We start from the raw sequence: 20,272 nt of genomic DNA on the forward strand, positions 1-20,272 counted from the left end.
TAGATAGAGCTGTATTAAGGTTTCAGCATCCCCAGATCTACATTCAGGAGATGGAATTGTTGCAAAGAGAGTATCATCATCTGCATATTTATTGAGCTTGTTTACTGGGCCAAACTACATATCATGTGTATATAGTAATGGGCCAAGAACACTACCCTCAGGAACAACAGGTAGTACATTCCTATATTGACTATGGTATCCATCAACAACAACTCTATGTGACCAATTACTGAAAAGTTCAATAATTATGATAAAAAAGACCCACCCAATCCTAACGTTTTGAATTTGAAAGCAAGGGCATCATGATTAACATGGTCAAATGGAGTGCTAAAATGAAGGCTAATTATTTGAACTTCTGACCACAATCAAGGGATTTCTGTATAGCATTGGAGATGGTACAGAGGGTATCCCATGCTCCAAGGCTTTTACAAAAGCAAAATATCAAACTAGAGAACTCGTGGTTACGTTCAGCATACCCATTTAGATGTTATGACAAAAGAGCTTCAAAATCTTTAGATAATATGGGAATTACTGAAATTATGCAGTAATCAGTGTGACTTTAGCTACGTCAAACGCTTTTACGTAATGGAGTAACATTACCAATTCTCCATGAAGTGCCCAAAGAACCCCTTTTCGCTTACTTGCGGAAAGTAACAAATAATTCAGAAGCAAGTAATGTGCAGTCTTTATAAAAAAACAAAGAAAAAATATCATTTTGGTCTACACCTCCCTGAACATTAAGGACCATCATGAGAGCTTTAATTTCACGAGATCGAAAAGCTAAATTAGTTGGTTTAGCCTCAGGAAAACAGGAATGAGAAGGATCAAGTTTCTCATTACTCTGCTGACGCTTTTTACTGTGTGGTTAAAATAGTGGTTTTTAATAGAAATCATTCCCTTTATCGTGTATATTTATTTTAGATAATTTAGTTTGTTCGGTGCTGATGCTTTCAAATTTTCTCTATCTCTGTATATATATTATAGTTTTTTTTTGTGGACAAAGGTGGCATCGAAAAGATAATCAAGTAACCAGAAAAGTACTAAAGGTTTTCATTTTTGGAAAGGTTAAGATGATCAAGAAGTAGCCAGTAAAGTACTAAAGGTTTTCATTTTTAGAAAGTTAAAGATGATAAGAAGTAGCCAGTAAAGTACTAAAGGTTTTCATTTTTAGAAAATTTTTCTTTAGAGAATTTTGTTATTTCACCTGAATAGAAGATCCACCAATAGATTCGTTTTACTTTTTACAATAGTTTTGAAACAAATATATTCAGTACATTAAATAAAAAAAAGAACTTATTATATATAATTAAAGGGGATAAAGATAGTATATTAATGATGCGGCAATACTGATTTAATTATAAAGTAATGATGGACAAGTTATAAAGGAAACATTACATCGAAAGGGTCTTAGATACGAAAGAAAAATTAATGAGAGAAAAATACAATACAAATATCACAATTTTTTCTGTGATATTTTTACTCTTTGGAATATTCAAGAACACTTGTAAAATAATAATAATTCATAATCAGGAAAAGAATCCAACAGTAATTATGCTTTAGAAAAAAAGGTAGAAATATACTATAATTAAAGGAAACATTCTGCCATCTATTTTGAAAGTATGATTGATTAATTGATTGATTGATCATGAATTATCTGGCATCCTGATTGAAAGTATGAATAGTTAATTTTGTTTATGATATATTCTTTACATAACATTAAAAAGTGAATTTCATGCCAGTGTTAACTTTATTTTGATATGCAAACAATGTCCCCCAAAAAATGTTTCCTTTAAAAGAAAAAGGTCATGTTATTAATAAGTCAGTAGTAAAGTAGGACCGGAATAGTAGAAATGTTTGCTCATTTAAACTGAACTGATTCTTAATCAGAAATTAGAATCAGCAGAAACTGCAGTGAAGCAATGATTTATTGACTGTGTCATTGAAACATGCATTTGGAAACGGTTGAAGTTGTGCCGATGATATTTCCTGCAGTCGAACCTGGGGTAGTTTAAGTGGCACTGGTAGATATAGTTGTACCTGTGGTAGTAGCAGTGGTAGTTTCAGTAGTAGTAGCAGTGGTAGTTGCTGTAGTAGTAGCAGTGGTAGTTCCAGTAGTAGTAGCGGTGGTAGTTCCTGTTGTTGTACCAGTGGTAGTAGCAGTTGTAGTTCCTGTAGTTGTACCAGTGGTTGTACCAGTAGTAGTTCCTGTAGTAGTACCAGTGGTAGTAGCAGTGGTAGTTCCTGTAGTAGTACCAGTTGTAGTACCAGTTGTAGTAGCAGTGGTAGTTCCTGTAGTAGTACCAGTGGTAGTTCCTGTAGTAGTACCTGTAGTAGTACCAGTGGTAGTTCCCGTAGTTGTACCAGTGGTAGTAGCAGTTGTAGTTCCTGTAGTTGTACCAGTAGTAGTAGCAGTGGTAGTTCCTGTAGTTGTACCAGTAGTAGTTCCTGTAGTAGTACCAGTGGTAGTAGCAGTGGTTGTTCCTGTAGTAGTACCAGTGGTAGTTCCTGTAGTAGTACCTGTGGTAGTTCCTGTAGTTGTACCAGTGGTAGTTCCAGTAGTTGTACCAGTGGTAGTTCCTGTAGTTGTACCAGTGGTAGTTCCCGTAGTTGTACCAGTGGTAGTAGCAGTTGTAGTTCCTGTAGTTGTACCAGTAGTAGTAGCAGTGGTAGTTCCTGTAGTTGTACCAGTAGTAGTTCCTGTAGTAGTACCAGTGGTAGGTTCCTGTAGTAATACCAGTGGTAGTTCCTGTAGTAGTACCTGTGGTAGTTCCTGTAGTTGTACCAGTGGTAGTTCCAGTAGTTGTACCAGTGGTAGTTCCTGTAGTAGTACCAGTGGTAGTTCCCGTAGTTGTACCAGTGGTAGTAGCAGTTGTAGTTCCTGTAGTTGTACCAGTAGTAGTAGCAGTGGTAGTTCCTGTAGTTGTACCAGTAGTAGTTCCTGTAGTAGTACCAGTGGTAGTAGCAGTGGTTGTTCCTGTAGTAGTACCAGTGGTAGTTCCTGTAGTAGTACCTGTAGTAGTTCCTGTAGTTGTACCAGTGGTAGTTCCTGTAGTTGTACCAGTAGTAGTTCCTGTAGTTGTACCAGTGGTAGTTCCTGTAGTTGTACCAGTGGTAGTAGCAGTGGTAGTTCCTGTAGTAGTACCAGTGGTAGTTCCTGTAGAAGTACCTGTGGTAGTTCCTGTAGTCGTACCAGTGGTAGTTCCAGTAGTTGTACCAGTGGTAGTAGCAGTTGTAGTTCCTGTAGTTGTACCAGTGGTAGTAGCAGTGGTAGTTCCTGTAGTAGTACCAGTGGTAGTAGCAGTGGTAGTTCCTGTAGTAGTACCAGTGGTAGTAGCAGTGGTAGTTCCTGTAGTTGTACCAGTGGTAGTAGCAGTGGTAGTTCCTGTAGTAGTAGCAGTGGTAGTTCCTGTAGTAGTACCCGTGGTAGTTCCTGTAGTTGTACCAGTGGTAGTAGCTGTGGTAGTTCCTGTAGTAGTACCAGTGGTAGTACCAGTGGTAGTTCCTGTAGTTGTACCAGTGGTAGTAGCAGTGGTAGTTCCTGTAGTTGTACCAGTGGTAGTAGCAGTGGTAGTTCCTGTAGTTGTACCAGTGGTAGTAGCAGTGGTAGTTCCTGTAGTTGTACCAGTGGTAGTAGCAGTGGTAGTTCCTGTAGTAGTACCAGTGGTAGTACCAGTGGTAGTTCCTGTAGTTGTACCAGTGGTAGTAGCAGTGGTAGTTCCTGTAGTTGTACCAGTGGTAGTAGCAGTGGTAGTTCCTGTAGTAGTACCAGTGGTAGTACCAGTGGTAGTTCCTGTAGTTGTACCAGTGGTAGTAGCAGTGGTAGTTCCTGTAGTTGTACCAGTGGTAGTACCAGTGGTAGTTCCTGTAGTTGTACCAGTGGTAGTAGCAGTGGTAGTTCCTGTAGTAGTAGCAGTGGTAGTTCCTGTAGTAGTACCCGTGGTAGTTCCTGTAGTTGTACCAGTGGTAGTAGCTGTGGTAGTTCCTGTAGTAGTACCAGTGGTAGTACCAGTGGTAGTTCCAGTGGTAGTTCCTGTAGTAGTACCGGTGGTAGTAGCAGTAGTAGTTCCTGTAGTAGTACCAGTGGTAGTAGCAGTGGTAGTTCCTGTTGTAGTAGCAGTGGTAGTTCCTGTAGTAGTAGCAGTGGTAGTTCCTGTAGTAGTACCAGTGGTAGTTCCTGTAGTTGTACCAGTGGTAGTGGCAGTGGTAGTTTCTGTAGTAGTTCCAGTGGTAGTAGCAGTGGTAGTTCCTGTAGTTGTACCAGTGGTAGTAGCAGTGGTAGTTCCTGTAGTAGTAGCAGTGGTAGTTCCTGTAGTAGTACCAGTGGTAGTTCCTGTAGTTGTACCACTGGTAGTAGCTGTGGTAGTTCCTGTAGTAGTACCAGTGGTAGTACCAGTGGTAGTTCCTGTAGTTGTACCAGTGGTAGTAGCTGTGGTAGTTCCTGTAGTAGTACCAGTGGTAGTTCCTGTAGTTGTACCAGTGGTAGTAGCTGTGGTAGTTCCTGTAGTAGTACCAGTTGTAGTACCAGTGGTAGTTCCTGTAGTAGTTCCTGTAGTAGTAGCAGTGGTAGTTCCTGTAGTAGTTCCTGTAGTAGTAGCAGTGGTAGTTCCTGTAGTAGTTCCTGTAGTAGTACCAGTGGTTGTTCCTGTAGTAGTACCAGTGGTTGTTCCTGTAGTAGTAGCAGTAGTAGTATCTGTGGACGATCCTTGTAATTAAAATGCATATATTGACTAAATAAATGATAAAGCTACAATCATTTTTATGTTCCTTTGATTTTTTTTCTATTCATATTACTTTATGGTGGATTTTTCCTTCATTTTCAAGATATTAATTATTTCAAAGATATTCTTTTAGATGTGTAAGGTTACATCTATAAATTTATGCCTTACGTGTATGTTCTAACTCATTAAAAATGAATTTTTCCTTAATTTTCAAGGATATTGATTTTTTAACAAATAATTCTTAGATGGCGAAGGTTAAGCCTAGAAATGTATGTCCTACGTGGATGTTCTAACTCTCATTAAAATTATTACAGTAATATAAAGTTTCTGTTTGCAATTTTGTGAGAAAACAAATATATATTTGTCATATCCCAAGTTTCGAAATAGTAACATATGAACAAGGCTATAAACATTAATGTTTATCAGACTAAGAAAAAGTGAATATAATTGATTACGAGACATAAATCGTATTCAGTGTTGTTGAGGAATAAAACAGTTGATAAATCACATCTGAAATCTTATCTGGAGCAAATCCAGTAAGAGATAATCCAACTAAAATTGATGGAGAAGTGAATCATTTACAAATGATTGGATTACAAAATAGGGCAGATAAGTCAATTTGAAATACAATAAGAAACATTGTATTCTTGACACATTCACCTCAGCTTAGACGTATAATAATGTGGTCCCTGTTGCTGTGGTGTTTTTTAGCATTAGTGGTAGTAATGTAGATGTTACAATAATAGTGCATGTTACAAGATTTAGTACATGCTACAAGAGTTAGTACATACTACAAGAGGCAGTACATGCTACAAGAGGTAGTTCGTGTGATGTTTGCAAGTTTCTATTTTTTTCCCTGATATTTTCAGTGTTAGTCATCATAGTTGTGACTGGGGTAATTTTTAGTAGTCGTTGAAGCATTGTTGACATAGTTCATACAATGTTACCAGAGGTAATGACTGGTTTTATCCAGCGTCGAATTTAATATAGTTCCATTGGTGTAACCTACCATAGTGTTGGTAATTTTTTTTTATAATTGTTCCTATGCTAGTTCCAGTTCTTGTAATTGTGTAGTTCATTTTGGATTTGATTGCCAAGGAGAATTGAAAACCAAATCTAGCTTTTATTCATGATTTAAAAAAAAAAAAATTCAATATCAGGAAGGGAAAGGTAAAACATTTCTCATAAAATGATCAGTTCTAATAAAAAGTGTCCAAAATAATGATAAACTTTGCAGTAATTCCCAAACATCTAAGATATATATGTGATTGCAAATGGAAAAAGGGAGAATAAAACTTATGATTTCGGTCACAATGGCATATCTTACTTATTCATAAGTTCAAACTTTCAGCAAATGTTCTTATGTTGAACAGGTTGATATTAATCTTTTCATAGTTTAATATGACTTTTATATTTTGTTGTTAATATTTTTAAAGTATTTTATCAATTGTTAAATATATCTCATATGGTTTATTTTTTCCTTATTTCTTTTTGTTATTGGGATATTTTTCCCTGATGGAGCCCCTGGTCTTATGGCATCCTTCTTTTCCAGCTAAGGTTGTAGCTTATAGAGTAATAATAATAATTTGGTAAGTGGTATGTGTATTTCGTAGGGCGTAACCCCAACACAAATAAGGAATTTTGTATTTCAACTTTCTGAACTTCAGTGTGCAAAAATTGAAGAGTTTATACTTGGTAAAGTGTGTGTTAGGATAGGAAATGAAGTGAGTGAGTGGTTTCCATCGAGAGTGGGGCTGAGACAGTGATGTGTGATGACGCTATGGTTGTTCATTTTTGTTGTTGATAGAGTTGTAAGAGAGATGAATGCTCGAGTGGTTGATCGAGGGTTGAAACTGATAGAAGAGAATAATCATGAGTGGAGGTGAATCAGTTCTTGATTGCGTATGATACTGTATTAGTTGGAGACTTGGAGGAGAAGCTGGTCCAATTAGTGATTGAGTTTGGAAGGGTGTGTGAGAGAAGGAAGATGAGAATTAATATGGGTAAGAGTAAGTTTATGAGATGCACAAGAAGGGAGGGTGGTGCTAGATTGAATGTCATGTTAAATAGAGAGTTACTTAAGGAAGTAGATCATTTTAATTACTTAGCGTCTGTTGTTGCTGAAAATGGTGGAGTGGGAGCAGATGTACATGAGAGAGTGAATGAAGGATGTAAAGTGATGGGGGCCAGTGAAAGGAATGGCAAAGAATAGAAGGCTAAAATGAATGTAAAGAAAATTTGTATGAGAGAGTGATTGTAACAAGTCTGTTCTATGGATCGTAGTGTGGTAGATGAAAGTAACAACTCTGATCTATGGATCGTACTGGTGACGGGTGAAAGTGACGAAGAGACAGAAATTGAAAGTGTTCAAGATGAAGTGTCTAAGGAGTATGACTGGTGTATCTCGATTAGAGTTAAGAATGCACTAGCGAGCATGAAAACAAGTGCAAGGAAGGAATTAGCAGCTAGAAGGGGTATGAATATGTTGAGGTGGTTTGGCCACGTAGAGAGAATGAAAATAGGCATCTGCTGAAGAAGGCGATGAATGCATGTGTTGATAGGAGAAGTACAAGAGGAAAGCAGTACCAACCAAACTCGGTTGAACTCCTCGTCAGGCAGGGAAGAACAAAGAGAATAAAAATCCCCTTATGTTATCATTTATGACGGCTACCCCAAAAATTGGTGGAAGTGCCATGGTAGATAGATAGATAGATATCTCTCAGTGACCAATCTACAAATTGCTGTTGTATGTATTATATATAAGATATACATAATTTATGTGTATTATTATAATATAGATAATATATTCATATATATATATATATATATATATATATATATATATATATTAAATATATATAATGCGTTTATATGTATAATTTCTTTATTGATTCAATAATTTCTTTTTCTTATAGTAATGATCATGTGTTAACCGTATATAAAATCTTTCAAAGTTATTATTATTATTATTATTATTATTATTGTTATTATTATTATTATTATTATTATTATTATTATTATTATTATTATTAAATGCTAAGCTAAAACCCTAGTTGGAAAAGCACGATGCTATGAGCCCAGGGGCCCCAACAGGGAAAATAGCCCAGTGAGGAAAGGAAATAAGGAAAAATAAAATATTTTAAGAATAGTAACAATAATAAAATAAATATTTCCTATTTAAATTATAAAAACTTCAACAAAACAAGAGAACGAGAAACCAGATAGAAAAGTGTGTTCGAGTGTACCCTCAAGCAAGAGAACTCTAACCCAAGGCAGTGTAAGACCATGGTACAGAGGTTATGGCACTACCCAAGACTAGAGAACAATGGTTTGATTTTGGAGTGTCCTTCTCCTAGAAGAGCTGTTTACCATAGCTAAAGAGTGTCTTCTACCCTTACCAAGAGGAAAGTAGCCACTGAACAATTATAGTGCAGTAGTTAACCCCTTGGGTGAAGAAGAATGGTTTGGTAACCATAGTGTTGTCAGGTGTATGAGGACAGAGGAGAATCTGTAAAGAATAGGCCAGACTATTCGGTGTCTGTGTAGGCAAAGGGAAAGAACCGTAACCAAAGAGAACGGTCCTATGTAGTACGGTGTGGCCAGTCAAAGAACCCCATAACTCTCTAGCGGTAGTATCCCAACGGGCGGCTGGTGCCCAGGCCAACCTACTACCTCCAAGTTACCTATAAAATACATTTATAAATTTCTAGATGCCAATCCCATATTAAAGAATTAGCCTTTGTTAAGGATATTAGATTTACATCAATATTTTCATCCATGTTTATACGTGAAAAAAATAACCAGACGTCCAGTCCAAGTACTAGGAATCAGGTCCAACAATTATTAGCTGGTGGGAAATGTGACGTCAATGGGGCATATGTTTTATATTAAACCGGTTCATGGAAAAAGAATAGGGTTTTGGAAGCGAGGCTTTGGCTCTGATGACGTCATCACTGTTTGGGAGTGCTGGACCAGTTTTTACTAGATCTTGGTCCAGTCAGGAAGATAGCCATTGGTTACAGTTGATGCTCGTGAATAGTGTGTGCCTATGTGGCACCGGGAATAGAGAGTGAGATGTCGTACACGTAATGCAAGGCCGAACAAGCGTTGAGAGTGCCTCAGATAAAACCGTAAAGATGTAAATGAATCCATTCTACCTATCAGTCGACTACTTCGTCAGGCAGCTAGTGTGAAAGGGACCGTAGTATCTTAAGGTGTTTTCATGTTGCAAAGTATTCACTCAATAATTAGATTCCTGTTAAATGCTGATATATAAAACAATGTAACTAATATATTTTGCTCCTTTTATCAAGATGAAGACCATATTAAAAAATAATAATTGGTGTAGAATTGCACGGCATTTGCAATAATATTATTACTTATTACTAGCTGAGCTACAACCCTATTTGGAAAAGTAGGATGCAACATGCCTAAGGGCTCGTACTGGGAAAAATAGCCCAATGAGGAAAGAAAATTAGGAAATAAACTACAAAAGAAGTAATGAACAATTAAAACAATTTTTTAAAGAACAGTAACACCATTAAAACATCTTTCATATATAAACTATAAAAAGAAACTTATGTCAACCATTTCAAAGTAAAAACATGTGCTGCAAAATTTGAATATTTGAAGTTCCACTGGTTTAACTACCAGATTAGGAAGATCATTCCAGAAATTTGTCCCTGCTGGAATACAGCATTTAGATTACTGTGCTATTGAGCCTTATGATGGAGAAGGCATAATTATCAGAATAAACTGCATTCCTATTATTACGAAAAGGATGGTTCTGAATGTAAAGGACGACCAGAATTATGAAAACCTTGTGTACCATGCATGACGAACTAATTGAACGATGCAGCCAGAGATTGAATTCTAGGTCAAGGAATAAGAAAGTTTATAGGCTGTAAGTTCCTGTCCAACAAATTAAGATGAAGTTCGGCAGCTGAAGACCAGACAGGAGAACAATACTTGAAACAATGTATAATGAAAGAATTAAAACACTTCTTCAGAATAGAGTGATCACCGAAAATCTTAAAAAACTTTCTCAATGAGTCATTTTTTGTGTAATTGAAGAAGACACAGACCCAATGTGTTTCTCAAAAGTTAATTTGCTGTCGAAATATTATCAATACTGATATTCGGGTTTAGGGAGCCACTATCCTTGACCTACTTACGATCATACTTTGAGTTTTGGTAGGGTTCAACTTCATACCCCATAATTTGCACCATGCACCAATTTTAGCTAGAGCTCTGTTAAGGTATTCAGCAACCCCAGAACTATATTCAGGAGATGGAATTGTTGCAAAGAGAGTATCATCATCTGCATATGCAACGAGCTTTGTTTTTCTAGGCCAAACTACATGTTATGTGTATATAATATATAGTAATGAGCCAAGAACACTACCCTGAGGAACAAGTAGTACATTCCTATATTCACTATGGTACCCCTCAACAACAACTCTATGTGACCAATTGCTTGAAAGTTCAATAATTATTATAAATAATACCCACCCAATCCTAACGTTTTCAGTTTGAAAGCAAGGTCATCATGATTAACATGGTCGAATGCAGTACTAAAATAAAGGCCAATCATATGAACCTCTTGACCACAATCAAGGGATTTCTGTATAGCATTGGAGATGCTACAGAGGGTATCCCGTGCTCCAAGGCTTTTACGAAAGCTAAATATCAAATTAGAGAACACATGGTATGTTCAGTATACCTATTTAGATGTTATGACGAAAGACATTCTAAATTTTTGAATAATATGGGAATTACTGAAATTATGCAGTAATCAGCGTGACTTTACCTACGTCAAACGCATTTAGATATTGGAGTAACATTACCAATTCTCCATCAAGTGCGAAAAGAACCCCTATTCGCTTTCTTGCGGAAAGTAACAAATAATTCAGAAGCAAGTAATGTGCAGTCTTTATAAAAAGACAAAGAAAAAATATAATTTTGGTCTACACCTCCCTGAACATTAAGGAGAGCTTTAATTTCACGAGATCGAAAAGCTAAATTAGTTGGTTTAGCCTCAGGAAAACAGGAATGAGGATGATCAAGTTTCTCATTACTCTGCTTACGTTTTTTACTGTGTGGTTAAAAATGTGGTTTTTAATAGAAATCATTCCCTTTATCGTGTATATTTATTTTAGATAATTTAGTTTGTTCGGTGCTGATGCTTTCAAATTTTCTCTATCTATGTATATATATTATAGTTTTTTTTGGACAAAGGTGTCATCAAAAAGATAATCAAGTAACCAGAAAAATACTAAAGGTTTTCATTTTTGGAAAGGTTAAGATGATCAAGAAGTAGCCAGTAAAGTACTAAAGGTTTTCATTTTTAGAAAATTTTTCTTTAGAGAATTTTGTTATTTCACCTGAATAGAAGATCCACCAATAGATTCGTTTTACTTTTTACAATAGTTTTGAAACAAATATATTCAGTACATTAAATAAAAAAAGAACTTATTATATATAACGAAAGGGGATAAAGATAGTATATTAATGATGCAGCAATACTGATTTAATTATAAAGTAATGATGGACAAGTTATAAAGGAAACATTACATCGAAAGGGTCTTAGATACGAAAGAAAAATTAATGAGAGAAAAATACAATACAAATATCACGATTTTTTCTGTGATATTTTTACTCTTTGGAATATTCAAGAACACTTGTAAAATAATAATAATTCATAATCAGGAAAAGAATCCAACAGTAATTATGCTTCAGAAAAAAGGTAGAAATATACTACTCTAATTAAAGGAAACATTCTGCCATCTATTTTGAAAGTATGATTGATTAATTGATTGATTGATCATGAATTATCTGGCATCCTGATTGAAAGTATGAATAGTTAATTTTGTTTATGATATATTCTTTACATAACATTAAAAAGTGAATTTCATGCCAGTGTTAACTTTAGTTTGATGCAAACAATGTCCCCCAAAAAATGTTTCCTTTAAAAGAAAAAGGTCATGTTATTAATAAGTCAGTAGTAAAGTAGGACCGGAATAGTAGAAATGTTTGCTCATTTAAACTGAACTGATTCTTAATCAGAAATTAGAATCAGCAGAAACTGCAGTGAAGCAATGATTTATTGACTGTGTCATTGAAACATGCATTTGGAAACGGTTGAAGTTGTGCCGATGATATTTCCTGCAGTCGAACCTGGGGTAGTTTAAGTGGCACTGGTAGATATAGTTGTACCTGTAGTAGTAGCAGTGGTAGTTCCAGTAGTAGTAGCAGTGGTAGTTCCTGTTGTTGTACCAGTGGTAGTAGCAGTTGTAGTTCCTGTAGTTGTACCAGTGGTTGTACCAGTAGTAGTTCCTGTAGTAGTACCAGTGGTAGTAGCAGTGGTAGTTCCTGTAGTAGTACCAGTTGTAGTACCAGTTGTAGTAGCAGTGGTAGTTCCTGTAGTAGTACCAGTGGTAGTTCCTGTAGTAGTACCTGTAGTAGTACCAGTGGTAGTTCCCGTAGTTGTACCATTGGTAGTAGCAGTTGTAGTTCCTGTAGTTGTACCAGTAGTAGTAGCAGTGGTAGTTCCTGTAGTTGTACCAGTAGTAGTTCCTGTAGTAGTACCAGTGGTAGTAGCAGTGGTTGTTCCTGTAGTAGTACCAGTGGTAGTTCCTGTAGTAGTACCTGTGGTAGTTCCTGTAGTTGTACCAGTGGTAGTTCCAGTAGTTGTACCAGTGGTAGTTCCTGTAGTTGTACCAGTGGTAGTTCCCATAGTTGTACCAGTGGTAGTAGCAGTTGTAGTTCCTGTAGTTGTACCAGTAGTAGTAGCAGTGGTAGTTCCTGTAGTTGTACCAGTAGTAGTTCCTGTAGTAGTACCAGTGGTAGTAGCAGTGGTTGTTCCTGTAGTAGTACCAGTGGTAGTTCCTGTAGTAGTACCTGTGGTAGTTCCTGTAGTTGTACCAGTGGTAGTTCCAGTAGTTGTACCAGTGGTAGTTCCTGTAGTAGTACCAGTGGTAGTTCCCGTAGTTGTACCAGTGGTATTAGCAGTTGTAGTTCCTGTAGTTGTACCAGTAGTAGTAGCAGTGGTAGTTCCTGTAGTTGTACCAGTAGTAGTTCCTGTAGTAGTACCAGTGGTAGTTCCTGTAGTAGTACCTGTGGTAGTTCCTGTAGTTGTACCAGTGGTAGTTCCTGTAGTTGTACCAGTAGTAGTTCCTGTAGTTGTACCAGTGGTAGTAGCAGTGGTAGTTCCTGTAGTAGTACCAGTGGTAGTTCCTGTAGTAGTACCTGTGGTAGTTCCTGTAGTCGTACCAGTGGTAGTTCCAGTAGTTGTACCAGTGGTAGTATCAGTTGTAGTTCCTGTAGTTGTACCAGTGGTAGTAGCAGTGGTAGTTCCTGTAGTAGTACCAGTGGTAGTAGCAGTGGTAGTTCCTGTAGTAGTACCAGTGGTAGTAGCAGTGGTAGTTCCTGTAGTTGTACCAGTGGTAGTAGCAGTGGTAGTTCCTGTAGTAGTAGCAGTGGTAGTTCCTGTAGTAGTACCCGTGGTAGTTCCTGTAGTTGTACCAGTGGTAGTAGCTGTGGTAGTTCCTGTAGTAGTACCAGTGGTAGTACCAGTGGTAGTTCCTGTAGTTGTACCAGTGGTAGTAGCAGTGGTAGTTCCTGTAGTAGTACCAGTGGTAGTTCCTGTAGTAGTACCTGTGGTAGTAGCAGTGGTAGTTCCTGTAGTAGTACCAGTGGTAGTTCCTGTAGTAGTACCAGTGGTAGTAGCAGTGGTAGTTCCTGTAGTAGTACCAGTGGTAGTTCCTGTAGTTGTACCAGTGGTAGTAGCAGTGGTAGTTCCTGTAGTAGTACCAGTGGTAGTTCCTGTAGTAGTACCAGTGGTAGTAGCAGTGGTAGTTCCTGTAGTAGTACCAGTGGTAGTACCTGTAGTAGTACCTGTGGTAGTTCCTGTAGTAGTACCAGTGGTAGTTCCTGTAGTAGTACCTGTGGTGGTTCCTGTAGTAGTACCAGTGGTAGTAGCAGTGGTAGTTCCTGTAGTAGTACCAGTGGTAGTTCCTGTAGTTGTACCAGTGGTAGTAGCAGTGGTAGTTCCTGTAGTAGTACCAGTGGTAGTAGCAGTGGTAGTTCCTGTGGTAGTACCAGTGGTAGTAGCAGTGGTAGTTCCTGTAGAAGTCCCAGTGGTAGTAGCAGTGGTAGTTCCTGTAGTTGTACCAGTGGTTGTACCAGTAGTAGTTCCTGTAGTAGTACCAGTGGTAGTAGCAGTGGTAGTTCCTGTAGTTGTACCAGTGGTAGTAGCAGTGGTAGTTCCTGTAGTAGTACCAGTGGTAGTTCCTGTAGTAGTACCTGTTGTAGTTCCTTTAGTAGTACCAGTGGTAGTTCCTGTAGTTGTACCAGTAGTAGTAGCAGTGGTAGTTCCTGTAGTTGTACCAGTAGTAGTTCCTGTAGTAGTACCAGTGGTAGTAGCAGTGGTAGTTCCTGTAGTTGTACCAGTGGTAGTAGCAGTGGTAGTTCCTGTAGTAGTACCAGTGGTAGTTCCTGTAGTAGTACCAATGGTAGTTCCTGTAGTAGTACCTGTGGTAGTTCCTGTAGTCGTACCAGTGGTAGTTCCCGTAGTTGTACCAGTGGTAGTAGCAGTTGTAGTTCCTGTAGTTGTACCAGTGGTAGTAGCAGTGGTAGTTCCTGTAGTAGTACCAGTGGTAGTAGCAGTGGTAGTTCCTGTAGTAGTACCAGTGGTAGTTCCTGTAGTAGTACCAGTGGTCGTAGCAGTGGTAGTTCCTGTAGTTGTACCAGTGGTAGTAGCAGTGGTAGTTCCTGTAGTTGTACCAGTGGTAGTTCCCGTAGTTGTACCTGTGGTAGTAGCAGTTGTAGTTCCTGTAGTTGTACCAGTGGTAGTAGCAGTGGTAGTTCCTGTAGTAGTACCAGTGGTAGTAGCAGTGGTAGTTCCTGTAGTAGTACCAGTGGTCGTAGCAGTGGTAGTTCCTGTAGTTGTACCAGTGGTAGTAGCAGTGGTAGTTCCAGTAGTAGTACCAGTGGTAGTTCCTGTAGTAGTACCTGTGGTAGTTCCCGTAGTTGTACCAGTGGTAGTAGCAGTTGTAGTTCCTGTAGTTGTACCAGTGGTAGTTCCTGTAGTTGTACCAGTGGTAGTAGCAGTGGTAGTTCCTGTAGTAGTACCAGTGGTAGTAGCAGTGGTAGTTCCTGTAGTAGTACCAGTTGTAGTAGCAGTAGTAGTTCCTGTAGTTGTACCAGTGGTTGTACCAGTAGTAGTTCCTGTAGTAGTACCAGTGGTAGTAGCAGTGGTAGTCCCTGTCGTTGTACCAGTGGTAGTAGCAGTGGTAGTTCCTGTAGTAGTACCAGTGGTAGTAGCAGTGGTACTTCCTGTAGTAGTAGCAGTGGTAGTAGCAGTGGTAGTTCCTGTGGTAGTACCAGTGGTAGTAGCAGTGGTAGTTCCTGTAGAAGTACCAGTGGTTGTAGCAGTGGTAGTTCCTGTAGTTGTACCAGTGGTTGTACCAGTAGTAGTTCCTGTAGTAGTACCAGTGGTACTAGCAGTGGTAGTTCCTGTAGTTGTACCAGTGGTAGTAGCAGTGGTAGTTCCAGTAGTAGTACCAGTGGTAGTTCCTGTAGTAGTACCCGTGGTAGTTCCTGTAGTCGTACCAGTGGTAGTTCCCGTAGTGGTACCAAAGGTACCAGTGGTAGTAGCAGTTGTAGTTCCTGTAGTTGTACCAGTACTAGTAGCAGTGGTAGTTCCTGTAGTTGTACCAGTAGTAGTTCCTGTTGTAGTACCAGTGGTAGTAGCAGTGGTAGTTTCTGTAGTTGTACCAGTGGTAGTAGCAGTGGTAGTTCCTGTAGTAGTACCAGTGGTTGTACCAGTAGTAGTTCCTGTAGTAGTACCAGTGGTAGTAGCAGTGGTAGTTCCTGTAGTTGTACCAGTGGTAGTAGCAGTGGTAGTTCCTGTAGTTGTACCAGTGGTAGTAGCAGTGGTAGTTCCTGTAGTTAAACCAGTGGTAGTAGCAGTGGTAGTTCCTGTAGTCATACCTGTGGTAGTTCCTGTAGTAGTACCTGTGGTAGTTCCTGTAGTCGTACCAGTGGTAGTTCCCGTAGTTGTACCAGTGGTAGTAGCAGTTGTAGTTCCTGTAGTTGTACCAGTGGTAGTAGCAGTGGTAGTTCCTGTAGTTGTACCAGTGGTAGTAGCAGTGGTAGTTCCTGTAGTTGTACCAGAGGTAGTAGCAGTGGTATTTCCTGTAGTTGTACCAGTGGTAGTAGCAGTGGTAGTTCCTGTAGTCGTACCTGTGGTAGTTCCTGTAGTAGTACCTGTGGTAGTTCCTGTAGTCGTACCAGTGGTAGTTCCCGTAGTTGTACCAGTGGTAGTAGCAGTGGTAGTTCCTGTAGTAGTACCAGTGGTAGTAGCAGTGGTAGTTCCTGTAGTAGTACCAGTGGTAGTAGCAGTGGTAGTTCCTGTAGTAGTACCAGTGGTAGTAGCAGTGGTAGTTCCTGTAGTAGTACCAGTGGTAGTTCCCGTAGTTGTACCAGTGGTAGTTCCCGTAGTTGTACCAGTGGTAGTAGCAGTTGTAGTTGCTGTAGTTGTACCAGTGGTAGTAGCAGTGGTAGTTCCTGTAGTAGTTCCAGTGGTAGTAGCAGTGGTAGTTCCTGTAGTAGTACCAGTGGTTGTACCAGTAGTAGTTCCTGTAGTAGTACCAGTGGTAGTAGCAGTGGTAGTTCCTGTAGTTGTACCAGTGGTAGTTCCTGTAGTTGTATCAGTGGTAGTAGCAGTGGTAGTTCCTGTAGTTGTACCAGTGGTAGTAGCAGTGGTAGTTCCTGTAGTGTTACCAGTGGTAGTAGCAGTGGTAGTTCCTGTAGTTGTACCAGTGGTAGTAGCAGTGGTAGTTCCTGTAGTTGTACCAGTGGTAGTAGCAGTGGTAGTTCCTGTAGTTGTACCAGTGGTAGTAGCAGTGGTAGTTCCTGTAGTAGTACCAGTGGTAGTAGCAGTGGTAGTTCCTGTAGTAGTACCAGTGGTAGTAGCAGTGGTAGTTCCTGTAGTTGTACCAGTGGTAGTTCCTGTAGTTGTATCAGTGGTAGTAGCAGTGGTAGTTCCTGTAGTAGTACCAGTAGTAGTAGCAGTGGTAGTTCCTGTAGTAGTTCCTGTTGTAGTAGCAGTAGTAGTTCCAGTAGTAGTACCAGTGGTAGTTCCTGTAGTAGTACCAGTGGTAGTAGCAGTTGTAGTTCCTGTAGTAGTCCCAGTGGTAGTTCCTGTAGTACTTCCTGTAGTAGTAGCAGTAGTAGTTCCAGTAGTAGTACCAGTGGTAGTATCTGTCGTTGATCCTTGTAATTAAAAAGAATATATTGAATAAATAAATATTAAAGCTATAATCATTTACATCTTTTATTAATTTTTTTTATTTATTCATTTTACTTGATGGTGGATTTTTTTCTTAATTTTCAAGATAATAATTTTTTTAAAGATATTTTTTAGATGAGTAAGGTTATATCTAAAAATGTATTCCCTAGGTGTATGTTCTAACTCTCATTAAAAATTATTTTTTCCTTAATTTTCAAGGATATTGATTTTTTAAAAAATAATTCATAGATGGTTAAGGTTAACTCTAGGAATGTATGTCCTAAGTTGATGTTCTAACTCATTAAAATTATTACAGTAATATAAAGTTTCTGTTTTCAATTTTGGGAGAAAACAAATATATATTTGTCATATCCCAAGTTTCTAAATGGTCACATATATGAACAAGGCTATAAACATTAATGTTCATCACACTAAGAAAAAGTGAATATAATTGATTACGAGACATAAATCGTATTCAGTGTTGTTGAGGAATAAAACAGTTGATAAATCACATCTAAAATCTTATCTGGAGCAAATCCAGTAAGAGATAATTCAACTAAAATTGATGGAGAAGTGAATCATTTACTAATGATTGGATTACAAAATAAGGCAGATAAGTCAATTTGAAATACAATAAGAAACATTGTATTCCTGACGCATTCACCTCAGCTTAGACGTATAATAATGTGGTCTGTGTTGCTCTGGTGTTTTTTAGCATTAGTGGTAGTAATGTACATGTTACAATAATAGTGCATGTTACAAGATTTAGTACATGCTACAAGAGTTAGTACATACTACAAGAGGCAGTACATGCTACAAGAGGTAGTTCGTGCGATGTTTGCAAGTTTCTATTTTCATCCCTGATATTTTCAGTGTTAGTCATCATAGTTGTGACTGGGGTAATTTTTAGTAGTCGTTGAAGCATTGTTGACATAGTTCATACAATGTTACCAGAGGTAATGACTGGTTTTATCCAGCGTCGAATTTAATATAGTTCCATTGGTGTAACCTACCATAGGGTTGGTAATTTTTTTATAATTGTTCCGATGCTTGTTCCAGTACTTGTAATTGTGTAGTTCTTTTTGGATTTGATTGCCAAGGAGAATTGAAAACCAAATCTAGCTTTTATTCACGAATTTTTTAAAAGAATTTTCAATTTCAAGAGGGAAAAGGTAAAACTTTTCTCATAAAATGACCAGTTCTAAGAAAAAGTGTCTAATACAATGATAAACTTTGCAGCAATTCCAAAACTTATAAGATATCTGTGACGGCAAATGGAAAAAAATCAGAATAAAACTTCTAATTACTCGGTCTCAATGGCTTATCATAAGTATTCATAAGTTCAAACTTACAGCAAATGTTATGTTGAACAGGATGACATAAGTCTTTATATAGTATATATATGAAATTGATGTTTTGATGTTAATATTTTCAAAATATTTTATCAATTGTTAACTATTTCTCATATCGTTTATTTATTTCCTTATTTCCTTTTGTTACTGGGTTATTTTTCCCTGATGGAGCCCCTGGTCTTATAGCATCCTTCTTTTCCAGCTAAGGTTGTTGCTTATAGAGTAATAACAATAATTTGGTAAGTGGTATGTGTATTTCGTAGGGCGTAACCCCAACACTCATAAGGAATTTTGTATTTCAACTTTCTGAACTTCAGTGTGCAAAAATTGAAAAGTTCATACTCAGTAAAGTGTATGTTAGAATAGGAAATGAAGTGAGTGAGTGGTTTCCAGTGAGTGGGGCTGAGACAAGGATGTGTGATGACGCCATGGTTTTTCAATTTGTTTGTTGATAGAGTTGTAGGAGAGATGAATGCTCGATTGGTTGATCGAGGGTTGAAACTGATAGAAGAGAATAATCATGAGTGGGAGGTGAATCAGTTCTTGATTGCGTATGATACTGTATTGGTTGGAGACTTGGAGGAGAAGCTGGTCCAATTAGTGATTGTGTTTAGAAGGGTGTGTGAGAGACGGAAGAGGAGAGTTAATGTGGGTAAGAGTAAGTTTATGAGATGCACAAGAAGGGAGGGTGGTGCTAGATTGAATGTCATGTTAAATAGAGAGTTACTTGAGGAAGTAGATCATTTTAATTACTTAGCGTCTGTTGTTGCTGAAAATGGTGGAGTGGGAGCAGATGTAGATGAGAGAGTGAATGAAGGATGTAAAGTGATGGGGGCCAGTGAAAGGAATGGCAAAGAATAGAAGGCTAAAATGAATGTAAAGAAAATTTGTATGAGAGAGTAATTGTAACAACTCTGATCTATGGATCGTAGTGTGGTAGATGAAAGTAACAACTCTGATCTATGGATCGTACTGGTGACGGGTGAAAGTGACGAAGAGACAGAAATTGAAAGTGTTCAAGATGAAGTGTCTAAGGAGTATGGCTGGTGTATCTCGATTTGAGTTAAGAACGCACTAGCGAGCATGAGAACAAGTGCAAGGAAGGAATTAGCAGCTAGAAGGGGTATGAATATGTTGAGGTGGTTTGGCCACGTAGAGAGAATGGAAATAGGCATCTGCTGAAGAAGGCGATGAATGCATGTGTTGATAGGAGAAGTACAAGAGGAAGGCAGTACCAACCAAACTCGGTTGAACTCCTCGTCAGGCAGGGAAGAACAAAGAGAATAAAAATCCCCTTATATTATCATTTATGACGGCTACCCCAAAAATTGGTGGAAGTGCCATGGTAGGTAGATAGATAGATATCTCTCAGTGACCAATCTACAAATTGCTGTTGTATGTATTATATATAAGATATACATAATTTATGTGTATTATTAAAATATAGATAATATATTCATATATATATATATATATATATATATATATATATATATATATATATATATATATATAAATATATATAATGCGTTTATATGTATAATTTCTTTATTGATTTAATACTTTCTTTTTCTTATAGTAATGATCATGTGTTAACCGTATATAAAATCTTTCAAAGTTATTATTATTATTATTATTATTATTATTATTATTATTATTAATGCTAAGCTAAAACCCTAGTTGGAAAAGCACGATGCTATAAGCGTAGGGGCCCCAACAGGAAAATAGCCCAGTGACGAAAGGAAATAAGGAAAAATAAAATATTTTAAGAATAGTAACAATATTAAGATAAATATTTCCTATTTAAACTATAAAAACTTCAACAAAACAAGAGGAAAAGAAACGAGATAGAAAAGTGTGCCCGAGTGTACCCTCAAGCAAGAGAATTCTAACCCAAGGCAGTGTAAGAC

At 37.9% G+C, this 20,272-nt stretch overlaps 2 protein-coding genes across 2 annotated transcripts in view; both read right to left on the bottom strand.

Annotated features, from left to right (window-relative positions):
* Window positions 1–5,648, bottom strand: part of LOC137633093 (putative per-hexamer repeat protein 5) — an 18,084-nt gene extending 12,436 nt beyond the window's left edge. Inside the window, exons 1-3 of the mRNA XM_068365254.1 lie at window positions 5,510–5,648; window positions 4,163–4,282; window positions 2,038–2,205 (exon numbers count right to left, since the gene is read on the bottom strand). Coding sequence (XP_068221355.1) covers window positions 2,038–2,205; window positions 4,163–4,282; window positions 5,510–5,648 — 427 coding nt within the window. The remainder of the gene's footprint in view (window positions 1–2,037; window positions 2,206–4,162; window positions 4,283–5,509) is intronic.
* Window positions 5,649–11,904: 6,256 nt separating this feature from the next.
* On the bottom strand, window positions 11,905–17,944 carry LOC137633094 (period circadian protein-like). Its single transcript, XM_068365255.1, has 6 exons — window positions 17,806–17,944; window positions 16,932–16,994; window positions 15,282–15,422; window positions 15,102–15,197; window positions 13,962–14,093; window positions 11,905–11,981 (listed from the first exon to the last, which is right to left on the bottom strand). Exons 1-6 carry the CDS (start codon window positions 17,942–17,944, stop codon window positions 11,905–11,907), a joined length of 648 nt encoding a protein of 215 aa, XP_068221356.1.
* Window positions 17,945–20,272: the final 2,328 nt, after the last annotated feature.

The sequence above is a fragment of the Palaemon carinicauda genome, chromosome 42 (genome assembly GCF_036898095.1).
Source record: "Palaemon carinicauda isolate YSFRI2023 chromosome 42, ASM3689809v2, whole genome shotgun sequence".
NCBI lineage: Eukaryota > Metazoa > Arthropoda > Malacostraca > Decapoda > Palaemonidae > Palaemon > Palaemon carinicauda.